Source organism: Mytilus edulis, chromosome 4 (assembly GCF_963676685.1).
Source record: "Mytilus edulis chromosome 4, xbMytEdul2.2, whole genome shotgun sequence".
NCBI classification, from domain to species: domain Eukaryota; kingdom Metazoa; phylum Mollusca; class Bivalvia; order Mytilida; family Mytilidae; genus Mytilus; species Mytilus edulis.
The window spans coordinates 1027871-1052723 of record NC_092347.1 but is presented as its reverse complement, the minus strand read 5'-3'; the positions used below and the strand labels follow the sequence as shown (position 1 = coordinate 1052723).

Genomic DNA, 24853 nt, shown 5'->3' with positions numbered 1-24853 from the left:
CGTGGAACGAAAAGTATCTCACAGCACTGCACGTGTAAGACGACCACTAGCAACAGCCAGAGCGAAATAGTTTGCCAAAAAAAAAATGAATAGACTTCGTAAGATGTTACACCAACCATTTCGGGTGCGATCAAAAAGGAAAGAAGTACGTATTTAAAAATTTTAGTAGTTCTTACGTGATTAAATCAAACTATATTATATGCAGAATAATTTTTGGTAAGTAATATAGATACATATATCAAATGAAAGGGTAAGGACTGCTGAACCTTGCAGAACACACACATTTGACAGATGAATACAAATGAAACAAAAAGTTATGAATTAGTTCTATAAAATTGAGGACGTACATTGCCTGTTACTCAGATATGAAGTACTTAGTTTGGTGTATTCAAAGTTATGATATCACTAGTACAGTCTGATGTGTAAATAATGGTATACTTATCCCCCATATATATATCGATATATTTGCATGCTGTTTTTTGGTGTTGACGTCCGGAATACTACACTGTTGACTTAGCTTCTCAGTGTTCCAGCTTTCCGTAAAAACAATGGTTTTTCCATGATATTACTGTAACATTGCTCTTATCAAACAAATAATGAAGGTTAAGAAAACATTCGTTTATAAGTAATGAAAGCATTTGAATACTGGTACGATTGAAGTTAGAATAATGCGTCTTGGCACGTCTTCTTACAAAGTTATTTGTATCTGCTGAAAAATGCGTCAAAACATCTGACTCCATTTGTCTAGTACAAAACGTGTTAATAACATAAAGCATGTTGTCATTCTGGGTGTATGTATGTAATAGTTACCACTGGACATCATACATCGTTATTATCGTCATCCTCATCATTCTTTATATAAATAATGACGCGAGTATCTTATGGTAAAAAGGGACATAAAAAAGTGGTTGAAACTTTGCTCCATCATGGATATCAATCTAAATAAATATAATTCTCTAATTTCGTTATCCTCTTATAAAATGTAAGCACTATCATGTTTTTGGAATGATTTATCCGGGTTATTGTTTCACATGTAAATAATAAAATAATAAATGGCGAATTAACTTAAAAAATATATAAACTATGAAAGTACCAAAGCACTTACTTCAAAGTTGCTTAAACCCGCGGGGATTTCAAAAGAGCTTTTTACACAAGACAAAGTCAATGAAGACATTCCATTACGAACCTATATCTACTGGATTTATTGTTATTTTGTTCAAGTCCTGAATATGCACGTAATTTTAGCCTAAACATGTGTTCAGCAAACTTAAAAATCGTCTTTTTTTTTTATCTAAAAACTGTCATAGGGTGAAACTTGCACATTTATTTCTTATCTAAGATCGGTATTTATTTTGCCTTGGCCTAGAGTGTTAAGTATTTGTAGATTTATTGTTTTCGTGAACTTTAGCAGACTGTCTGACTGACCGTTAACTTTAATGTATGATGCAGCTGTGTTTGAACTGTAATCATTTATAATTAGAAGCCGTACAATTTATGTTCCTGTTTGTTTATATTCTGTTCCAATACTTCCGATACTATTATTTCTATTTTTTGTTCATTATTCTCTATTCTGTAAACCCCCATCCACATCCTCAGGTATAGACGAAGTGTCATATATGTGGTCTAGTAATGTCAGCAGTGTGATCTGCACATATATCATTTTGTAGAAAAAGATGAACGGGTGGCGTTATACATTGTTTTGATGTAAGATATGATACAGCTTTTCTATAAAATCGATTGATTGACAGATTGGTGGTTGCAGACTGAGAACGCGCAGTGTCAAATAGTTCATGCATGCATGCACGGAACGAAAAGCTATTGTAAAACAATACATACGTATTACCATGCATGGGGAATACCTGTAATAAATTAAGGGTAGACCAGGATGAAGTTCGGTAAACTTTTTATACGGGTTTTACATTTTTTTCTATTTTGGCGGATGAAGACAATTCTATTCCCAAGTCACCCTTAAGTGTCCATAAATTCAGCAACACCCATACATATATATATACCTACTTTCCAATCTTTTAAAACAAATAAAAGAAAGAATAAGACAAAATGATACACATTCTCAAACGCCTATTTTATCGGTAATAATACTTGAGGGTCTTGTTGGAGTTGACAGAATATCAAATCACGCGACTGGGAAACGCAGAATAAAGGACAAAACATATAGCATATACAAAAAAAATATAAAGAATAGAAAATAAAAGGATGATCAAATAGAGAATAATGAGCAAAATTATAAAGAATAGAAAAAATGTTTTAAAAATTAAAAGAATACAAAATCGATGGACCATCCATCCAGACCAATATACTTTTGTAGTTGTCCATTTTTGTTTAGCATATTATTTTATTTGAAAGATATAAAATGACCATACATTAAAAACCTCTATGAAATGACACAGATTCAAATAATTTACAACCTTCGATTTGTTTAATGTATGTTAGCAAACAAGTGCCGCATATCTATCAGAAGTTGTAAAATAATTATTACTAATTACAACAAACGCGGCTTAAAAGCCTTATCAATTTTATGTAATGCACGCGTACGTTGATTGTAGGCCCATAGTGTTACCACATGTCAAGAAGTCTTCAAATGGAAACACAAGATAATTAATGACAAGACGCAGGACACTTAAACTGGACCCCTGTTGTGTTCACTTATCGCTACACTGACGGTGCGAAGCTACATTGTATAGATGGAACGGCGGACCAGTTTATATGACACTGATCTGTAATTTTGTATAATATGATCACTTGGTATTTCTCTCTATGTACGTGCAACGAAGATGACAGACAGTGGACATCAAAAGGAGGAAAGACAAGTTAAACATAGACGGGATAGTTTTCCAGTTTCGATTATGAAACATTCATCACAGTTCAAGAAATTGGAGGTTAGTTTTGCTCAGTTTACTAGAGGTGGGGTGAGGGGTGGGGGTCAAGGATACTGGGGTCCCCTCGTGGATACCCGACATACATGCTTAATGCATACTAGACGTTTAATAAGTCTCTGCTTATGTCCCTTTTCAAATCCTCTGCGAATCAATTTGCATATTTTTTTTACGATAGCACTGCATAAGAATAATATCGATCACTCCATAATAAACAAGAACAATTTGGAATAAAACATTTATGGAACTCCAAAACTGATTATGATAACGATAATCATATATAAAGAAAGAGGTGTATCATGAAGCAAAGCTTAATGCTATAACTAAATTTGACCTTACTACTCTGACAATTTGTTATATCACAAAGATAAATTTATATACTACAAGTGTGGACACAGATCAGTGTGGATAGTATGTTTGGGTTTTTGACAGTGTTTTGTATGACTAAAGAAGTTCTTTGTTATCCCCATTGGTTTCTATATTATTAACTATGTTTCATAATATGACAACCAACCTGAGCATTAGCAGAGTTGTTTATTTTATATTTAGTTTTTTATGTTCAAGACGGGCATAAAAGAGCTCGAGACACTAATTGCATCAGTTACTAAATGATTATGTCAGATAGAGTATGTTCCACATTCTTGATTTTGGATACATTTTGAAGCTAGTAGAAGAGGAACACATAACAAGTTAATTTTTTCATGATGTGATTTTTTTTATATTGGAGATGGTATCTGAAAACATGCGAACATAAGTTTGAACGTAAAATTATTAGATAAATATTATTTATTATCTTAAGTTTAATTATTAAGATTTTAATAATGTTTCTAATTGGTAATCTCATTATTATTTCCTACTGGTGAAAGTTGAAGTAATTTTTAAACATTTAAAAAATTAAAAAGTTAACTTTCTTTACGCTTAGTCTTAGAACAGCTGTTAGGACACACTAGCTATGAAATTGTTTCATAGAAGGATGGAAAATGTACCTATTATTTTAGCAAAAAGTGAAAGATACCCAGGGGCGGGACCAGTCATTTTTAAAAGAGGGTTCTAAACATTTGTTCCAATTTAAAACCAATGATCGTAAAAAAAAGGGTGTTCAAAGCACAGAACCCTAACTGGATCCGCCACTGAATCCAAAGGATCATATTTATACTCATAAGTCTATGAAAAAATAACACACCATTGCGAAAAACGAATAAACGAGCAAGAGATTATTTTATGTAAAAAAATATAGTTTTGAACATTTTCATAAGTACCTAAAGAACTGTACTCACACTCTTATGCAATCTGTTTGGCACACAGAATAATTGACAAAAAGTCTGCATCTTCATGGATAACATGACCATTTCAGTCAAAATATAATACGCTGTTCTTTATAGGTCACCAGACACTTCTATCAAAAGGATTTTTTTTTAAAGAAACACAAAAGTTTAGAAGGCAGACAAAATGGCAGAAATTACTACAACCACAGAGAACATTAGTGAAGGATACATTTTGAGGAAAATCTTTAGAGGTAAAAAAAAAAAAAAAAAAGAAGTATCTTAGAATGCTGAAATTAAGATTCATAATTGTTGTTTTATAAAAAGTGTTCTTTCTTATCTCATTGCTAAAGATTTTGAAAGTGTTAATTTAAATATAATTCATACATGTATTTTGACTATTTTGACTATGTATTATGTAGTTCGGTCGGAATTGTTATTAGTGATTTAAAATTCATTATTTTAAGAATGCGTGCAATGTATCGGTTACTCTATGAAAAGGAATATATTATGAATTTTAGAGCGAGGGCCTGATATGTGATGTTCAGTTGTACAATCATTTGCACATCTTATCTATACGGCGATCAGATCCGGCTGCTCCTTCAGTCCTTGTACATCTCTCTGAAACATTTGCTTACTTTACAAGTTACAATTCGTTTTTGACAAGGTTAATGTAAGATGTTGCAAGACTTTTACCATCTTGGGTTATGCCCATTTATAACCATAAACAATACTGGATGTTTCTGTTCTCTAACTTAAGTTTGCCTCAACCGAATGTTAAAATCACAAAACTGTCTTCACTACTTGAATCCTGTACATGTATCTGAATGTGGAAGTTGACACGTGCACATTTACGAGTAGGATCATTTGTAGCCCATAGACACATTTTTCTTTTTTTTTGTATGAACTGCATTTTTTTATTTGATCTTTCAGATAGCTTTGGTTAAACGGAATAATGGAAACATGTATTTGGGAATATTACATTTACAAAGATGATTGTTTGAAAAGGTCAGAAGAGTTTGAAGATGAATAATTCCAGCTACAGATCTGCATGTCACTAAAAGATAAGATTACTAAACGATTAGTACCAGATGCATTATAACGAAGCTTCAAGTTGTCTCTCAGTTTGTCTGTAATAAATAAGACCGTTGGAATTTTCTTTTAAATTATTTTAATTTTGTATCATGTAATACTTTTAAGATTATTTTTATATAGAACAAAATTCATATTGAATGTAGAATAAATTTATTCTGTGTCTCAGCCTCACCATACAGATAACTTAACTCAAAATAAATTTATTTTATATTTTATTATAATCCGAAATCGCATTGAAACTAGAATTAATTTATTCTGTGTCACAGCCTCACCATACAGATTACTTTACTTCAAAATAAATTTATTTGATATTTTATTATAATCCGAAATCGCATTCAAATAGAATAAATTTATTCTGTGTCATAGCCTCACCATACAGATAACTTTACGTCAAAATAAATTTATTTTATATTTTATTATAATCCGAAATCGCATTCAAATAGAATTAATTTATTCTGTGTCACAGCCTCACCATACAGATAACTTTACTTCAAAATAAATTTATTTTATATTTTATTATAATCCAAAATCGCATTGAATGTAGAATAAATGTATTGTGTGTCTCAGCCTCACCATACAGATTATTGGACTTTCAAAATAAATTTATTTTAAATATTGTTATAATCATAAATGACATTGAATGTATAATAAATTTATTCTATGATTTTCTCGAACTAATAAATAGATATTATGGCTCTATAAAATAAATTTATTTTATAAATGATCATATACCGAAAGCACCATGCATTTAGAATAAATTTATTCTATGTTGAATCCTTTACAGAGAGTTGACTGAAAATGGACAGCTAAGTGTAGATTTCAGTATAAATTTATTTTGAAATGTAACAAATAAATACTAATATAACAGAATTGTCTTTGTTTTTCATGATTTTTTCTCTAATACATGGGTTATAGAATAAATTTATTACGTTCTGGTCCGAATTTGGCCTCTAATTGCACTTGTCAGAATTAAGAGTGAAAAAAGAGGAAAATTGGTTTTTTCCTTTTTTATTCTGCTCTCAGTTAAAGTTAAAAAGTCATTGTCAGTATAAAAAGGTTAAATGTAATCACTGAAAGCGAGTCTAAAATAATGGGTTTTCAAATTTTTCAAAACGTCTTATCATTCTAATGAGACTTATGTAATAGTACTGTAACCTACATGCATCATTTTAATGAGACTTATGTAATAGTACTGTAACCTACATGCATCATTTTAATGAGACTTATGTAATAGTACTGTAACCTACATGCATCATCTAGATCTAAAAGTAAATCTTCTTTCTTCTTAGAAATCTCTTTTTCTTTTGTCTTTTGTTGTTTCTGAAGTAATAAGTAAAAGTACAATATTGGTCAGAGAGATTAGACTTTAGCACATGACAACAGATTGAGAGACGTCTTATCATCATTTTAACATGAATACATTGCAGCTGGATAACAACCGCAGAGGTCCAACCTTAAACAGTTGGGGCAAAAATGGACACAAAATTTACACTTATACATCAGGCAAAGACTTGATACACATCTGAATTTGGAATTGTTATTAAATATTTGACACATAATAGGTTTCTAACACAGAATAACTGTAGTCAAAGAACTTGCATTGGTTATGTGATTTGAAGTTTATATTCAATATTTGGCTTTTTAATTTTTTTTAAATCTCTCCCCCTTTTCCTACAATTTCTTTCCTTCAAGATATGGTTATAATCTCAATTCAAATTCCAATGAAGTTTGCAACTATAATAACCTGTTTCAATACCTCATAAAAGTCTTGAAATAGAAAATGACATACATAATCATGACTACAATTAAATAACCATTTATCAGCATTCTTAAAAATGTAAGTTCTAAAAATAAATTGACAGCTTATGACCTCAACACAAAATAAACAGCTGCGCCATGAGCGCATGATATGCCCGTTGTCTTGTGGGTAAGTTTTATGCAATAAGTATAAATAGTTTCTAAAATTTTGAATCATCACCAAAAAGTATACAGATCCCGAGATTAATATAACTAAGAAGTGTGTAAAGTTTTAAGCAAAAATCATCAATCGTTTTTTGAGATACGACACGATATGTGACATAAACACTACCCTGTTTTAGTTACAACGTCCCCTAAATCAAAAAGTTTTAATCTTATTTTCACCAAAAGGTATACAGATCGTTTGACCATCATAAGAAACAACTATATTAAGTTCCATGAAATTTGGATTAACACTGCGACATGTTTATGCCGGACAGACAGTTGGACAGATGGACAGACGGACAGACGTCAGATATTTGTATACCATAATCAGCACATCAAAATTTTGACGAGTGTATAAAAAACATTTCTTTATACATAATTTAAAAGGAGTGTAAGGAAGGTAATTCAATATGTTGTGTTTCAATTGCCTTCCTTACCCGTCTTTTAAATAATGTTTTTGTACTTAAGGTAGATATGGTGTCTTCCTCCATTTTGGATTTTAAAATACCAGAAAACAAGGTCTAGATCTTTGATAAAATGTGCAAATTTTGAGATTAGTAGGTAATTCATGTATAAGAATTTTCTTTATAATATAGAAAATGCCATGTTTAATCATATTTAAGGTTGTATTTTACCAAAAAACAAATACTTTCGTTTGATTCCTTTTTTTCCAATTGTGCCAAATCAGGGGAGACAACTCAAATGCAAGGGCAGATAATTGAGATGGTGTTACTTTTACTAAAGAATGTGTTAGGAATTTACCCATTTTATTATGTAGTAAGAAAACAAGTCCGGTGACCCCATTTTTTCTTCTTATTATTTGAAAGAATATTATTGGAGCTATCTTCTCATATTTTATCTCAAAATTCTATGGTGTAGTTTTCGTTTATGATAGAAAATTGGGTTTTTCATGCATAATCTATACAAAATCGGACAATTTTGCACAACCTGAAGTGTGAAAATAAGTCCGGTGACCCATTCTTTTTATTAATGTTCTTAAGCAAGCAGGATATAAACTACAGTTTGGCAAATTATTAAGAAATTCTATGGATTATAATTTAGACACCCCATCTACCTTAAGTAACCAGGACACCCTTGTTATTTATCCCCCTTTTTTGCCACTAATTCCTAAATGGTTTGAGCCATAACACCCAAAATCCTATTCTTACCATCCCTTTGTGATAAGAAATTTGTGGCATAATTTCAGAGACATCCATACACCATTCCACAAGTTATTGTCTGGAAACTAAAAAAATGATAATTTGGGCTCCTTTTTGGCCCCTCATTCCTAAACTGTTGAGAGTATAACCATCAAAATCAATCCGAACCTTCCCTTTGTGGTCATAAACCTTGTGTTTAAATTTCTATTTACTTATACTTAAGGTATTGTTCGCAAATAAAATGTCTTTGGACAACGCGGACAACAATGTGATACCAATATACGACCTAAAAAAGAAGTTATTTGATCAATTTATTCTTCTTTATGATTTTTTAATTAAAGGGGCCCAAAAAAAAAAACCATTCCGTTTAAATCAGGTATAAAACATTTGTGTGAATAAAAATTAAAAAAATTTAAGAGAGGACTACACCTGTACCACTTTTATAAGAAATTAAAAAAGTTATTCAAATATATGTTGATTTGAACCATTTGAGATGGCAAGGTATTTTAATTAAAATCCATAGAATTTTTTAATACTTTGTCAAAATGAAGTTTTCATCTGATTTTTTCAAAAATATATAAATAAAAAGAATGGGTGCAGGACATTTTTTTCACACTACTTTTTATCATAACATGTTCAGAAATTAATAAAACTAGGATCAAAATGATTAATGAAATTTCTAGTATTGTTCCCTGTTTTAATTCAATGAGTGAAGAAAACAAATTTGTTTTTATATTTTCCTGTGGAGAATGTGATATTTTACATTTTATTTTTAACTATATAAGTGAAATGTTTAATGAGAGAAACAATTATAATGTCATTATATGAACTGTGTAATTGTCGTCTCAACTTATAAAATTATATATAAGCATATTATTTGAATTAATAATTTTAAAGAGGAGGCATGCTGTCAAAAATAGTATTACCGGTATAATTAAAATTAATAATCTGTATTTTTTCTTTTCTTTCAATGCTACATGTTTGTAGTGTTAATGTCTATCGTTTTGTAATTAATATTCCTGTCTGTCTGTCTGTTTGTTTTTGTTTTTGTTTTTGTTTTGTATTTTAGTAACAATCCTATTGTTTGGATTTTAGACTAATAAAATTCTTATTTTTATTCTTATTCTTTATTTTTATTCTTATTCTTTTGTTTTTGTTTTGTATTTTAGTAACAATCCTATTGTTTGGATTTTAGACTAATAAAATTCTTATTTTTATTCTTATTCTTATATTTATTCTTCTTATTTTTATTCTTATTCGCTACAGGTTGTGCAAAATTGTACGATTTTGTATAGATTATGCATGGAAAATCCAATTTTGTGAGGCAAAAAGAAATCTAACTGATAGAATTTAAAATGTGAAAAAAGATAGCTCTTATAACATGGTTAAAGATAAGTTGAAGAAAAAATGGGTCAATGAATTTGTTTTCTTGCTACAAATTAAAATAGATAAATTCCGAACACTTTCTAAAAAAATGTACTTTATCTTAGTTATCTCCCCTTAGTTTTTTTTTTTTTAAGAAATTACAGCTGACACATAATTCTTTATTTACATCAAGTGTTTTACACATGAATTACATACTACTCTCAAAATTAACACATTTCATTAAAGATCTAGACTTACTACTTCAGAGTCCAAGCCAAGATGGAGGAAGACAGCTGAGCCACATTAAGAATGACACCACATTCAACATTGATGTACTCACTGTACATGCTTTAAAATACTTAAGGTCAAGAAAATGCAATAAATGAAAACAAAAGAAAGTAAAATCCTTCTGTTGATTTCCAATGGAAAGAATTAAAAGTCCGACAAGACCTGTACCTTTGGCTGGGGTTTAGACTTTGGTTTGACTTCCTCTTCACTTTCATCGCTATCCTCCACTGAACTATCCTCGTCATCGGAATCATCGTCCAAGGATTCATCACTTTCTACAGGACGTTTTACTTTAACTTCTTCCTTTTTCTTTCCCGTAAATTTTGCCAGTTTCTCATCTAAATCTGAGTCTTCCTCGTCACTCTCCTCTTCCTCTGATGAAGATGACTTTTCATCTGAACTTTCATCGACCTCTTCATTGTCAGTTTCTTCTTCATCATCACTTTCCTCGTCACTATCCTCATCCTCACTTGATTCTGTTTCATCTGTAATAAATCAAGTTAACTTAATATTCTATAATAAAATATTGTCACCTTATCGTTTACTGTGGATTCATTTATTTGTGTGGGTACCAGTTTTTGTGGGTACCAGTTTTCATGGATTAAGGTATCATGTGAAAACAACAATTGACTTATCATCAGATTATGATTATATATAAATGTCAAAAAATTCTGATTTTGAGAACAAAAACTTCTTAATCAAATTAAATAACCGGAGATTTTCGACAGGGATTCTGGAACCTTCAGACTCATCTCTTTTGAATTACCAGCAAAATGGTAATTCTTCCATGAGCAGGAAGTTAAACTAGCTGTGTGTGTACTGTCAAATTTACTGACCCATTAAGTGCATGGCTTCACTTGACAGCTCTGGTGTCAAACACACTGTTAATTAACACCAATTACCTTAGATTAAGGTCGTAAATAACATGTGTATATCCCCTCCCCCCTTTCTAATTTCCTTTAAAAGCATAACAGTACATACCAACTGAACTAGAATCATCAGAATAAAAGGATTTCTCTTTCTTGACTACTTTCTTTCTATCTCTGACTTTAGGTTTAGATGGCTCATCAAATAGACTTGGTAGTTCTATGTTTCTAACAGATGAATCAGGAGCTACTTCAGGCCATTCTGGTAGTTCTTGGTAGCCTGTAGCTCTGGTGTTCAGTATGTGGGATAGGGTACCCAGCTGGAACTGTTCACGATCTAAATATGTAAATAAAAGCGTATCACTAACAATGTTTCCTATAAAACTAATCATTCACTGGGGTATAACTATAAAATATTAATCAGTGCCAATTTCAAGCTTATTCAAGACATGGCTTAATATATAAACCTATGATATAAGTTTAATAAAAAGAATCCGGCAAAATTGTGTGCATGACCAGACTAACAGACTGACACACAGAAGGCTGGTATTTAAATGTCCATGGGGACACAAATGGTAAATCCCTCCTCCTTTAGAGCAGGGTCCAGTGGGATAATAAAACATTTCAATTTTCATCCTTTAAACACAAGTGGAGGATAAGTAACCTAGAAAATCTTAAACCTTATGTTTTACCTTTAAACTCTGATTCCAACACAGGTGAAGGTTTAGTAGCCAGGGATGATTTTAAAACATACTTTGCTAAAGCACTTTGTTTTTTAAACATGATTCCAATATTACAAATGTGCCTGTCCAAAGTCAGGAGCCTGTAATTCAGTGGTTGTCATTTGTTTAAGTGTTACATATTTGTTTTTTATTCATTTTTTGTACATAAATTAGGCCGTTAGTTTTCTCGTTTGAATAGTTTTACATTGTCATTTCAGGGCCTTTTATACCATGTGGTATGGGCTTTGTTTATTGTTGAAGGCCGTTAGTGACCTAAAGTTGTTTATTTCTGTGTTATTTTGGTCTCTTGTGGAGAGTTGTCTCATTGGCAATCATACCACATCTTTTTTTTTAATATTAATAACCAAGACAATCTTAAACCTGAAGTTTTATCTTAAACTTAAATTCCAACACAGGGGCAGGTTTAGAAGACAGGAATAATTTTTAAGCACACTCTACATGTTTGTTAGAGCACTTGGTTTTTTAAATTTAATTCCAACACAGATGAAGGTGAAAGTAGCTTAGACAATCATAAAACTCAAGTTTTACCTTTAAACTTTGATTCCAATACAGGGGCAGGTTTAGTAGCTAGGAATATCTTTTTAGCGTATTTTGCAAGAGCACTTGGTTTTTCTCCTGGTAAAATCATCTGTCGTAGAAATCTACACCTATCTCTAATGTCATAGTTCTGATCGTACTTGGCTAGATTAAACACATATTGACACAGAAGTTTTGTCTGTTTAGGGTTGGTGATGCATAGTTTGGCTGCTAAGTTTATTATCTGTAACTTCACTATATCCTCCTAAAATAACAAATAATTTTACAATAAACTGTTGACACAGATATGTTGCCTGTTGGGACAAAAATTTTAAAAAAGACAATCTGACGGACAGTAACATGATCTATCAATTCTGCCACTGGACCATTATTTGGCAGGGCCGGAAAATAATCATCAAAATGATATGTATGATGCAACATTATATAACATATCATTGATCTATCCCCATTAGATCTTATCAAACTGACTTCAGCAGAAATCTTAACATTGAAAATTGTTAATTAATTTAAATTAAAAAATATTTTTATCAAACAGTATATATGAATGGTCACCTCATTAATGAATGTTTTGGCCATTTTCCTGAGTACATCAGGAGCTATTTTAGGTACTCGTTCACTGTATTCTCCAATCAACCACAGAATACTGGCTCTAGCCATAGGAACAGTGATTGTGTCCACCATCTTAGCCATGTGCTTTATTATATCCTTATGTTCACTTGGCTATAAATAGAATATTGTATCATGTTATTTCATAAATTGTTAAAAAATAAAATAAACAAAGGTCACAACAGGCATTCAGTTTTGATTCTATTAGCTGATCATGAAAATTAGATGTATAAAAATATGTAAAAGAGTAAATTTCACAAGAATAAAACAACATTATTTCTTATAGATGTACGTGATTTAACACCCCCCTTTGAATTAAATGTCATAGCAGTTAAGATAATATATAGATTTAAAGAAAAACATTTGAAATAGTAATTTTTTGCTGACAAGGGATACTGTTTTCAGTGAGACTAATGGAACAAGAAAAATTCATAAATTTTCCTCCTATAAAGATCTTGGTTGAAAGCGAGGTTCAGATTTTCAATTTGACCTTTACAATGAACACATTTTTTTGTACATTTTTTAGGCAGTAAGTTTTCTCATTTGAATTGTTTTACATTTGTCATTTCGGGGCCTTTTGTAGCAATGCTAATTGTTGACATCTGTACTGTGACTTATAGTTGTTAATATCTGTGTCATTTAGAGTCTTGTGAACAATTGTCCTATTTGCAATCATACCACATCTTATTTTTTTATACAAACATGTATATTTTTTTATCATGTATATTATTTGGTTGTTAAAAATATGAAACTGATAGTTGTTAAAAGTTAAATTGACAATTTTATGAGAATATTAGGTGACCACTGACTGCATTAGACAGGTCACTACTGAAAAGAATTTAATATTAAAAAGAAAATGTTTTTGAGGGTCTGAACGCAACTGTTAGAGGCAGGTTATCCCTGTCTTCTTTATATCAAATATATTTAATTATTTTCGAATCATATATTTCTATTAACACACAATTTTAATTATGAAATGGAAAAATAAAAAAGACTCAGTTTGAATCATAAAAAAACAAAATAAACTATGTCTTAAATTATATACTCCTTATGCCATCATGCTCTAACATTATCGTTATTTTTAATTAATCATGCATTCCTCTCCTATTAATTTATATATCCACTTTTCCTAGCTTACTGACCCATCACCATAAAATTCAATATGTGTAGCTACCTTTTTTTCTTGTTCACGCTAAATTCCAAGCACAAGATATGTTATAATAATTGATTATTTATGCATTATTAACTATTGCATTTTGTTATTTCAACAGTGAAAATTATGATTAAGAAAAAAACTTTTATGGCAGATTAGCTGTGCATAATAAATGTTTCCAAAATGCTTTAGGCAAAGAGTATAAAGATTGAGGAAAACATTTGGATATTTGGTTTTGTGGCTTCACCAAAGTTGGCATACAAGCCGAAGGAAAATGTGTATTTCTTTGAATATTTGCATTCATAGCCACAAATATTGATATCCAAAGAATTAATCCTCAGTATAGAAATAATAAAATATCCATGATTGACAAAATACACCTTATACAGAAAAATATCCATGATTGACTGGAATACAAAATACACCTTACACACAAACATATCCATGTGATTGACTGGAATACAAAATACACCTTACACACAAAAATATCCATGATTGACTGGAATACAAAATACACCTTATACAGAAAAATATCCATGTGATTGACTGGAATACAAAATACACCTTACACACAAAAATATCCATGATTGACTGGAATACAAAATACACCTTATACACAAAAATATCCATGATTGTCTGGAATACAAAATACACCTTATACATAAAAAATTATCTAAAGTTAAGACATTTTAACCTTAGATTTCTGCGTATAAACAAATCAGAGACTATATTTAATGCAATTTAGACTGTAGTAGAACCAGGTTATAATAAACTCTGTTTCATCCTTACAATTTTGTGGTAAATTGTGATCTATTGTTAGTATCTCTCACAACTCTTACATACTACTTATTTTCAGAATAACTAATTTTCTATGGCAATCTATTTGTTAGTATCTCTCACAACTCTAATATACTACTTAATGTCTGAATAACTGAATGTAATTATCATAAAGTTCCTTTTATACAATGTTATAATTAATCATGTTAGCAGTAAAGTTTGATGCAGGCAGAATAGGAAGAAATACAATATATATCAAGCAATGGCATGTAAAGGAAATCCTGTTCTCCATGATATATAAAATAAATTATATGTTAAATATTTAAAGATTCAAGCCAAAGTTATATTGGATCAAAGCACACACATATAAAACATAAAATTATTTTTTTCTATTGTTATTTTAGCTTATAGTACAACTTTTTTAGAAGTATTTAGTGAAATTGCAGAATAAAGGTCAAGGAACTGATTTTGGAAAAAATTGTGTTTTGATCTGAAAATTGAAAAAGGAAATGCATTTATCTTTTATTCTCTAAAATATTATTTGATGCATTCTTTGACAGTAGCTGTTAATTTGTATAGAATGCAAATCTTGGTATAATTAGAAAAAAGGTTTTGAATTTGTCTTAATATCATATAATTTCTTTAAAAAACAAGAATGTGTCACAAGTAAACGGATGCCCCATCCGCACTATCATTTTCTATGTTCAGTGGACTGCGAAAATGGGATAAAATCTCTAATTTGGCATTAAAATTAGAAAGATCATATCATAGGAAACATGTATACTAAGTTTGAAGTTGATTGGACTTTAACTTCATCAAAAACTACCTGGACCAAAAACTTTCACCAAAGTTTTAACTTGAAACGAGACAGGCAGACGGACAGACAGACGAATGGATGCACAGACCAGAAAATATAATGCCCATAAATGGGGCATAAAAATCAAAAACATTGGTTTTGCAAATCTTTTTTAATGATATTTAAATTCAGTTATCTCCCCTTAATAATTACCATATTTAATTTCCAACACAAATTATTCTGTTTTATGCTGATTTTTAAACAGATTATTATAGATGACTAGAATTTTGTTGAAATTATTTTTAGTGCATATAACAGAAATAGTGTAGCAAGCATAAAGAACTAATGAAAAGAATCATCCCTAAAAAAAACCATGTTTGAACAGAGATAACAAGAATGTGTCCAAAGTACACGGATGCCCCACTCCCACTATCATTTTCCATGTTCAATGGACCGTGAAATTGGATAAAAAATATAATTAGGCATTAAAATTAGAAAGATAATATCATAGGGAACATTTGTACTAAGTTTCAAGTTGATTGGACTTCAACTTCATCAAAAACTACCTTGACCAAAAACTTTAACCTGAAACATGCTCTTTCATTTTCTATGTTCAGTGGACCGTGAAATTGGGGTCAAAAGTTTAATTTGGCTTTAAAATTAGAAAGATCATATCATAAGGAACATGTGTACTAAGTTTCAAGTTGATTGGACTTCAACTTCATCAAAAACTACCTTGACCAAAAACTTTAACCTGAAGCGGGACAGACGGACGAACGAACAGACGGACGGACGAACGAACGAACGGACGCACAGACCAGAAAACATAATGCCCCTCTACTATCGTAGGTGGGGCATAAAAACAGCTCATGAATGTAATGTTTGTGTATCTAAGCAACAGAAAATGCAACAGAAGAAGAAAGCATGTTATACTGACATAAATATATAGGAACACTTGAAATATACATCTATGAAGTGCAAAGAAATATTTGCTAAAGGTAGAAACAGTGTAAAACAGGAACTATTATCTTATTCTACAGTAAAACCTAGGATTGACTGAATATAGAAATATGGACATTCCTGTACTTATTTATCCTACAGTAAAACCTAGGATTGATTGAGTATGGAGGTTAATACACTCCTGTACTAATTTATCCTACAGTAAAACCAATGATTGATTGAGTATGGGGTTTAGACATTCCTGTACTTATTTATCCTACAGTAAAACCTAGGATTGATTGAGTATGGGGGTTTAGACATTCCTGTACATATTTATCCTACAGTTAAACCTAGGATTGATTGAGTATGGAGGTTTAGACATTCCTGCCCTAATTTATCCTACAGTAAAACCTAGGATTGATTGAGTATGGAGGTTAATACACTCCTGTACTAATTAATCCTACAGTAAAACCTAGGATTGATTGAGTATTTGGGTTTAGCCATTCCTGTACTTATCTATCCTACAGTTAAACCTAGGATTGATTGAGTATGGAGGTTTAGACAATCCTGCCCTAATTTATCCTACAGTAAAACCTAGGATTGATTGAGTATGGAGGTTAATACACTCCTGTACTAATTAATCCTACAGTAAAACCTAGGATTGATTGAGTATTTGGGTTTAGCCATTCCTGTACTTATCTATCCTACAGTAAAACCCAGGATTGATTGAGTATGGAGGTTAATACACTCCTGTACTAATTAATCCTACAGTAAAACCTAGGATTGATTGAGTATTTGGGTTTAGCCATTCCTGTACTTATCTATCCTACAGTAAAACCTAGAATTGATTTAGTATGGAGGTTTAGACATTCTTGTACTAATTTATCCTACAGTAAAACCTAGGATTGATTAAGTATGGAAGTTTAGGCATTCCTGTACTTATTTATCCTACAGTAAAACCCTATGGTTGACTAAGAATAGAAATATGGACATTTCTGTACTTTCTTTTCCTTCAGTAAAATATATTCTAATGAGGGGTGGTCATTTGGCTGAACAGGATTTGCAAATAACACAGCCATATCTAAATAGGGATATTGAATCTGATGATTTTGATGAACAAAGCCAAGCTCTCTACACATAAAAGAACTCTTGCTATAACTTGTTCAGGGGTTCATAAGAACATTTTTTTTATCAAACAGTCAAAGTTTTCAAGCTGCAGTTGAAATTTCCAACCTTCATTCAGGTTAACCCTTTTTGCAGACCATATCTTTTTGAATTTTATCCAGTAAAACAATTTACAATTCTTGGACTTTGCTTATTGTTGACAGCTGTCAAGGACCTTAAGTTTTAATTATTGTGTCATTTGGTCTATTGTGAAGAGTAGTCTCATAGGCAATCATACCAATTTTTTTCTTTTTTTATACGCAAACCTTTCCTTTTAATGATTTTGCCTAAAGGTGAGAGAGATGTACATATAGATAGTACTAAATATATTTCTGTGTATTGTGATATAATGTATTAAAAGTCTGAATATGTGATCTACCTGAGAGAGAAAGCTAAAGCATTAGTTATCTACAACAGAGGCTAAATAAACACTATAAAGATACCGCAAAACTGTAAGGATGAACCCGTGACCCTTTGTTTCTCTGGAATAATTTATAAATTTATAATTATATCTATTTTATAAATTGGCTTCAAAATCTTTTAATTTAAAGTAAAATAAATTTAGAAAAAATAAATTTAGAAAAAAAGTGTTTTGTGTAGCATGTTTATCTTCGATATTTAATTACAGGAGTAACATTGATTGTTATGAGAAGACACAGTATCTCATTGGAAGAAACTGATACATTCTCAGGGAGCATGTTAATAGCTAACACATCTATGTTGAAGACATTAATTCTATGATATATCCAAAGGCATTAAGTGAAACAAACATTTTCTTAGAATGTTGATTTTATGTATAAGAAGATAGTAAAGTATTCTAAACAACTAACCTGCATCTGTAAAAGTTTCTTTATAACAACCACACTTTCTGCTACTACACTCTCTGTAAAACATCATATCAATGTAAATAAAACAGCTGTCTAATGCCTTCAAGTTATATACATATCACATCTGTACACATGCAATACCTCATACATATTTTGGCATTTCCACTGGTCCTTGGAAAGACCTATTGGTTTTGTTTTGATTATTGTTTATTTATTTTTTCCGCCAAATCTTTTGTTTCGCTTATTTTTTGGTACATAATAAAGGGACGAAGTCCCCTGTAACAGTAGTAAAATCAATAAAATAAAAATTTTAAAAAATCAGGAAATGTACTAATGAACTCAAAATCATTAACTTTTTTTGTCACTTTTTTTAATTCCCGCATTTGCGTAGAACGCAGAAATCTACTTCCTTCTACCCGTGTTATTGCTATAAGACTTTGAGTAGTCCCATAAAATATAGGAACTGCAGGAACACAATACCAATTTTCATTTTTAATAATTCTTTGTCTTTGATATGAATAAACGTTAGGCCATAGTTATTATATTTTCAGTTTTACGAAATTTTTTGACAAAACCAATGGGTAGGAGGACGAAAAAAAAAAAAAAAAAAAAACTGCTGCTGCTGATTTTTTTTTTTAATACCAACCGTCAATATCAAAAAAAAATATTTTTATTTCACCAGGAGATTTTCTACTAGTGTAACAACTGTTTTTTTTTCTTGACAAGGTTTGAATTGAAAATCAATGTGCAACAACTTACTAAATCACCAAGAGCATAAATTTAGATTCTTTCATGCAGTTATGAACTAAAATTTATTTTTTTTTGCATGAAAAACACTGGGTCGGAGGAGAAAAAAAATAAAAATCAACATTTTTAATTTTATTTTTTTACCTATTTGGCAAAAATTAGGGTAGGAGGGTTCGTAAAACTAAAAATAAAAAAACTACGGCCTTACCTGATGATCGCGTTTCTTTGTATACATTGAACATGACTTCATAACTTAAATAACAAAGTAAAATCCCTAACAACAGAACCAAAATCGGAAACGTTGAGGTATTACCATTTCTTTCTTTACAGATTTTGAAGTTACAAAAAAAATAATTCATACAGACTTCGTCCCCTTTCACTGGTAATGCCTGCCTCATATTATCATTCAGGCTATGCTTTTTTGAAACTGACTGTTTAATCAATCAAGCACTTTTCTTTGTAAGAGTTATCTCCCTGAACACTGTTTATCTTGTTATGAGATCTCCTTTGCAACCATAAAAGAAAGCGACATATTTATTTTTCCAAAATGCTCAGAATGTTATGTTACATTTCTAACTTGTAAATCATAAGTGATAGGGACCTAGGGTCTTTTGATTTGACTTCCTTAGTCCGAAAAAAATGAGAGCAAGGTCAGAGGTCATGATCATATTCTAAATTTAGATTTTTGCTTATTTTCACTTGTAAGTATAAGATATTGACAACATATGTTTACTAAATAATTAGTTGTGACATGTAATAACACATACATTATGATTGAAAAGGTACGCTAGCATTAAATTGGACTTTTCTTTCCTCTTATATTTAAAATGACGCGTATGGTGATAGAACTAATTCACCACATATAATAAAGAGCTTGTGTCTTTTGATTTGAGATCTGTGATTTATGACCTTCAAATTGAGCTCAAGGTCATAGGTAAATTTGATGTTCTAGATTTTTTCCTTTTTCACTTTTTATGTATACATAATAAAGCCATGGTACTTTTTGCATCAGGTTGCAAGCCATATGACCTTGGAAAAGCCAACCAGAAGTGACCTTGTGTAAACTAGAACTAAGAAGTAGCTATTTTGTGTACTTGTGTAATGTACAATTATATAGAACCATATATTTTTGGAATTGGTGTCAAGTAAACTATCAAATAAACCTGAAGTTACTTTTTTCAAATTGGTAGTAACAAATTATCTCCCTTATTTAATTTTTCTTCTTTTAGAAACCCTATTTTTTTTATAAAACAGGTGAATCTTCCATGGGGTATAACTCCTACAGAAATCTAGTTGGTTGAACAGCATAAACTTATTTTGTCAAGAATCATACAAAGGGGGACTTTACAAATTAATGAGTTTTGTGGCAGAGGATATTTAAGTAGAACATGAACATAAAAAACATTAGCTGAAGTTACATGTGCACAAAATAAATGTGAAAATGATCAAGCTTTTGTTTAAAAAGACCATTATCTTTTATCAAATTTGATTATGTTCAAATACTATAAATGACCTTTACATGCTTTATACATTATCTTTCTATATTATGAAGTTACACTATGGTTTCAGATAAGGGTGAAGGTTTGGTACCATTAAAACATTTAAACCCGATGCAATTGTTTACACTTGTCCTTAGTTAGGAATCTGATGTTCAGTAGTTGTCTTTTTTGATGTTGTTCATAGGTGTTTCTTGTTTCCCATTTTTTATATAGATTAGACTGTTGGTTTTCCCGTTTAAATAGTTTTACACTAGTCATTTTTTGTGCCCTTTATAGCTCACTGTTCGATGTGAGCCTAGGCTCCATGTTGAAGGCCATACCTTGACCTAAAATGTTTTACTTTTATAAATTGTGACTTGGATGGAGAGTTGTCTCATTGGCACGCATACCACATCTTTTTATATTTATTTAGACATTATACATTCATATGTACAATCAAGACCAGTTTTTCCCTTATTTAAATCAATTAATAATATAAATGAGCCCTAGCACATTTTTTTTTAAGAAAGACAAATATAAACAAAAGAAGGAACACCAATAGACAAATAAAGCAGATATATTGTCTAATTTGTAGTAAGTGCTGTAATGTTTTCAACTGACTCATATAACTTCTAAAATGAAGTGTATTTCAAACTTTACATTCATTGGAATATTGGTGTAGCACATCTGTAAAAATACTCAAACCTTTGATTCTGATATAATGACCTTACCATCCCTATTGGACATTAAATGGACTAGTCCATTAAGACAGGTATCTGTTATTTCTGCTATATTACTAGCACACCTCCCTATAGCCTGAATAGTAGCTGCTGCAAATTCCTTGTCATTACTGGTCACATATGTCTTAAAATACATAATATCAAATCTTTAGAAATTCATAATTTTGATAATTAATATTAAGTTTATGAAGACAGACAGGCATTCAAATAATAACCGTAGCATGTCTATAAATGTTTTGAAATTATATAACTTTTATAAAACAAATTACTATACAGTACATTAAAAACATGGTAATGAATGAGTTTCTCTTACCTGTAGTTCTCTCAGAATTGTAGAAATGTTGGTTTCTGTTGCTAAATTTGTTAAAATTTCCAACTGAAAACAAAAACAGAAAACAAAACTTTATTAATTTTCAGCAAGTTATTCTATTTTATTTAATATAAGTAATTTTGTGTTTTCAATACAAACTATGATTCGATTAACTGATTGAAAAAAAATGCTATTCTATATGATAAAAAACTTTATGAACAATTATAACCACATAAATGTTGAACAAATGCAGCATCTAAAACAATTTATACCATCTTTCTTTTGAAAATGCTTATCTTGAACTTCCAACTGATGCTCCCTGACCTGCACATAAATTATAAGGGTTTCATAAGGTTCAAGATACCAGTATGCCTGGACAAACAAGTGTATCTAGTGATAACCCTGCTCGCTAAAAGTATATAGTAAACATGGTAAACAGGAAGTTGTTGAGTGATGAATCTGAAAACTCATCACACGGTTTAGCAGACTTATATAAACCCTGAAACCAAATTTCAGAAGTCCTTGTATTGTAGTTTCTGAGCGAGAGGGACAAAAATTATTCATTGGATAAACATACAGATGCACTGACAGATGGACAGACAGAGCTTAAAACAGTATACCCCACTTCTTAAAGCGGGAATATAACAAACATGTACTTATTTTCACAATCTTCAGTACACAACAGATACCTTGACTTCTTGACACAAATCAAATACGATTCTTTTCACTTCTCATTTCTTTTATCTGAATAAAATTCATTCCAATCAAGAAAAGATACTCAAATAACCATCAAGAAAACATTCTTTCAAATTTTGTTCTATTTGTAGTAAAAACAACCTTGACCTTTGACCCTTATTCAAAGGCTTCTACCCTTTTAGCATATCTTCATTCAAAACAAGCAAAGGATACTCAAGTAATCATGCAAAGATCATTTCTTCCACACAGACAGACTAGTAAAACTAAAAATATTTGAATATAAAATAAACTCATCATAGATACCAGGATTGAAATTTTATATTTATGCCAGACACATGTTTGGTCTACAAACATTGACAAAAGACTTATCAGTGACACTCGAATAATGTTAAAATGCCAAATAAAGTACGAAGTTGAAGAGCATTGAGGACCATAAATTCCTAAAAGTTATACCAAATACAGCTAAGGTTATCTAATCCAGAGGAAGAAAAGCCTTAGTATTTCAAAAATTCAAAATTTTGTCAACAGTTAATTTATAATTATGAACATATCAATGATAACTCAAGTCAACACAGGAGTGCTGACTACTGAAGAGCATGCATTTGATTAACTAGCTAATTAATATATGTTATGTATCTACCTTTAATAATTTGATGTGAGTTGGGTCGCTAGATCTTATATAAAAACTCTTTAAAAATGGTTCAAACATTCCCTGAAATAATACAACAAAATCTGTATATTATAAATCAAGATAATTCCTATAAAAGTTTGAGAAAGATTTTAATTTTCTACTTTGAAATAAATCAAATCTTTTTCACAATAAAAATTCTAGCTAATCTGGGTTGTGTTTATTTCAATGGTGTGTATAATTCACAATATATATAATGTGATAATTCATCAATCTTTTCCTGCTTTTATGTGAGTTCAACATATAAGTAATTGTGTTAATTAGTATGTTTCAAGGTATAATATAGAAATGTACACTTCCAATAGGCAACACCTACATCTAATTCACATTATATTTTTTCTTCTTTTAAGTTTTCTAGTTTTCCATCTGAATAAAGATGACTAATAACTGGTGCATACCTGGCCTTCTTATTTAAAACTAGTTAACATTTTAGGTATATACAAAACGGTTTAGAGAACATATGTAGTGATTAAAACTATGTACAGGAGATGACGCTATTTAAATGATAGTGGAGAGCATATGTAAGCTAATCTCTGACAGAGTCGACTGTCTGTGTATTTACTACTGATGTTGGTCAAAGATTCCATTGAGTTATTGTGTATGGGAAAAATGAAAATCTGCATTTTATGATAATGTATCTTCCTGTAGCAGCTACATATACACAAAATGTGTCACAAGGATATTAAGTGTCAATCCTGTTATAACAAGAATCTCCACGATGTGTAAAAATACTTTTTAACTGTAATAAGTGTTTTTGACTACTCACCTTTCTGTCAATAGACATGGTAGCTATGTTACTCAGGACTATATACTGTACTCACCTTTCTGTCAATAGACATGGTAGCTATGTTACTCAGGACTATATACTATACTCACCTTTCTGTCAATAGACATGGTAGCTATGTTACTCAGGACTATATACTGTACTCACCTTTCTGTCAATAGACATGGTAGCTATGTTACTCAGGACTATATACTATACTCACCTTTCTGTCAATAGACATGGTAGCTATGTTACTCAGGACCATATACTGTACTCACCTTTCTGTCAATAGACATGGTAGCTATGTTACTCAGGACTATATACTATACTCACCTTTCTGTCAATAGACATGGTAGCTATGTTACTCAGGACTATATACTGTACTCACCTTTCTGTCAATAGACATGGTAGCTATGTTACTCAGGACTATATACTGTACTGACCTTTCTGTCAATAGACATGGTAGCTATGTTACTCAGGACTATATACTGTACTGACCTTTCTGTCAATAGACATGGTAGCTATGTTACTCAGGACTATATACTGTACTCACCTTTCTGTCAATAGACATGGTAGCTATGTTACTCAGGACTATATACTGTACTCACCTTTCTGTCAATAGACATGGTAGCTATGTTACTCAGGACTATATACTGTACTGACCTTTCTGTCAATAGACATGGTAGCTATGTTACTCAGGACTATATACTGTACTGACCTTTCTGTCAATAGACATGGTAGCTATGTTACTCAGGACTATATACTGTACTCACCTTTCTGTCAATAGACATGGTAGCTATGTTACTCAGGACTATATACTGTACTTCTCTACAAAGAAAATAAATAATCAAAACTATTAATACAGCTAATTACTCAATGAACTTTCTAACTTTTCACAACTTTGTGGTATAAACAAGCGATTCCCAAGATAATCAAAACTATTAATACAGCTAATTACTCAATGAACTTTCTAACTTTTCACAACTTTGTGGTATAA

General features: G+C 30.8%; 1 protein-coding gene across 4 annotated transcripts in view; it reads right to left on the bottom strand.

The window, feature by feature from the left end:
- The window catches only part of LOC139518714 (AP-3 complex subunit beta-2-like), a 62901-nt gene that overhangs the window by 16430 nt on the left and 21618 nt on the right, over positions 1-24853 (bottom strand). For 2 of the 4 annotated variants that reach the window (XR_011663437.1, XM_071310193.1), the window contains exons 10-19: positions 24630-24684; positions 23046-23117; positions 21713-21775; positions 21391-21523; positions 18438-18490; positions 12725-12892; positions 12164-12416; positions 11008-11229; positions 10195-10511; positions 6499-6571 (exon numbers count right to left, since the gene is read on the bottom strand). Coding sequence is in view for 3 of the 4 variants with exons in the window: in XM_071310193.1 (XP_071166294.1) it covers positions 6499-6571; positions 10195-10511; positions 11008-11229; positions 12164-12416; positions 12725-12892; positions 18438-18490; positions 21391-21523; positions 21713-21775; positions 23046-23117; positions 24630-24684 (1409 nt within the window). In the remaining variant the exon portion in view is untranslated. Of the gene's footprint in view, positions 1-6498; positions 6572-10194; positions 10512-11007; positions 11230-12163; positions 12417-12724; positions 12893-13952; positions 13971-18050; positions 18090-18437; positions 18491-21390; positions 21524-21712; positions 21776-23045; positions 23118-24629; positions 24685-24853 lie in introns of all 4 variants that reach the window. The other 2 variants (XM_071310191.1, XM_071310192.1) reach the window with 2 other exon arrangements.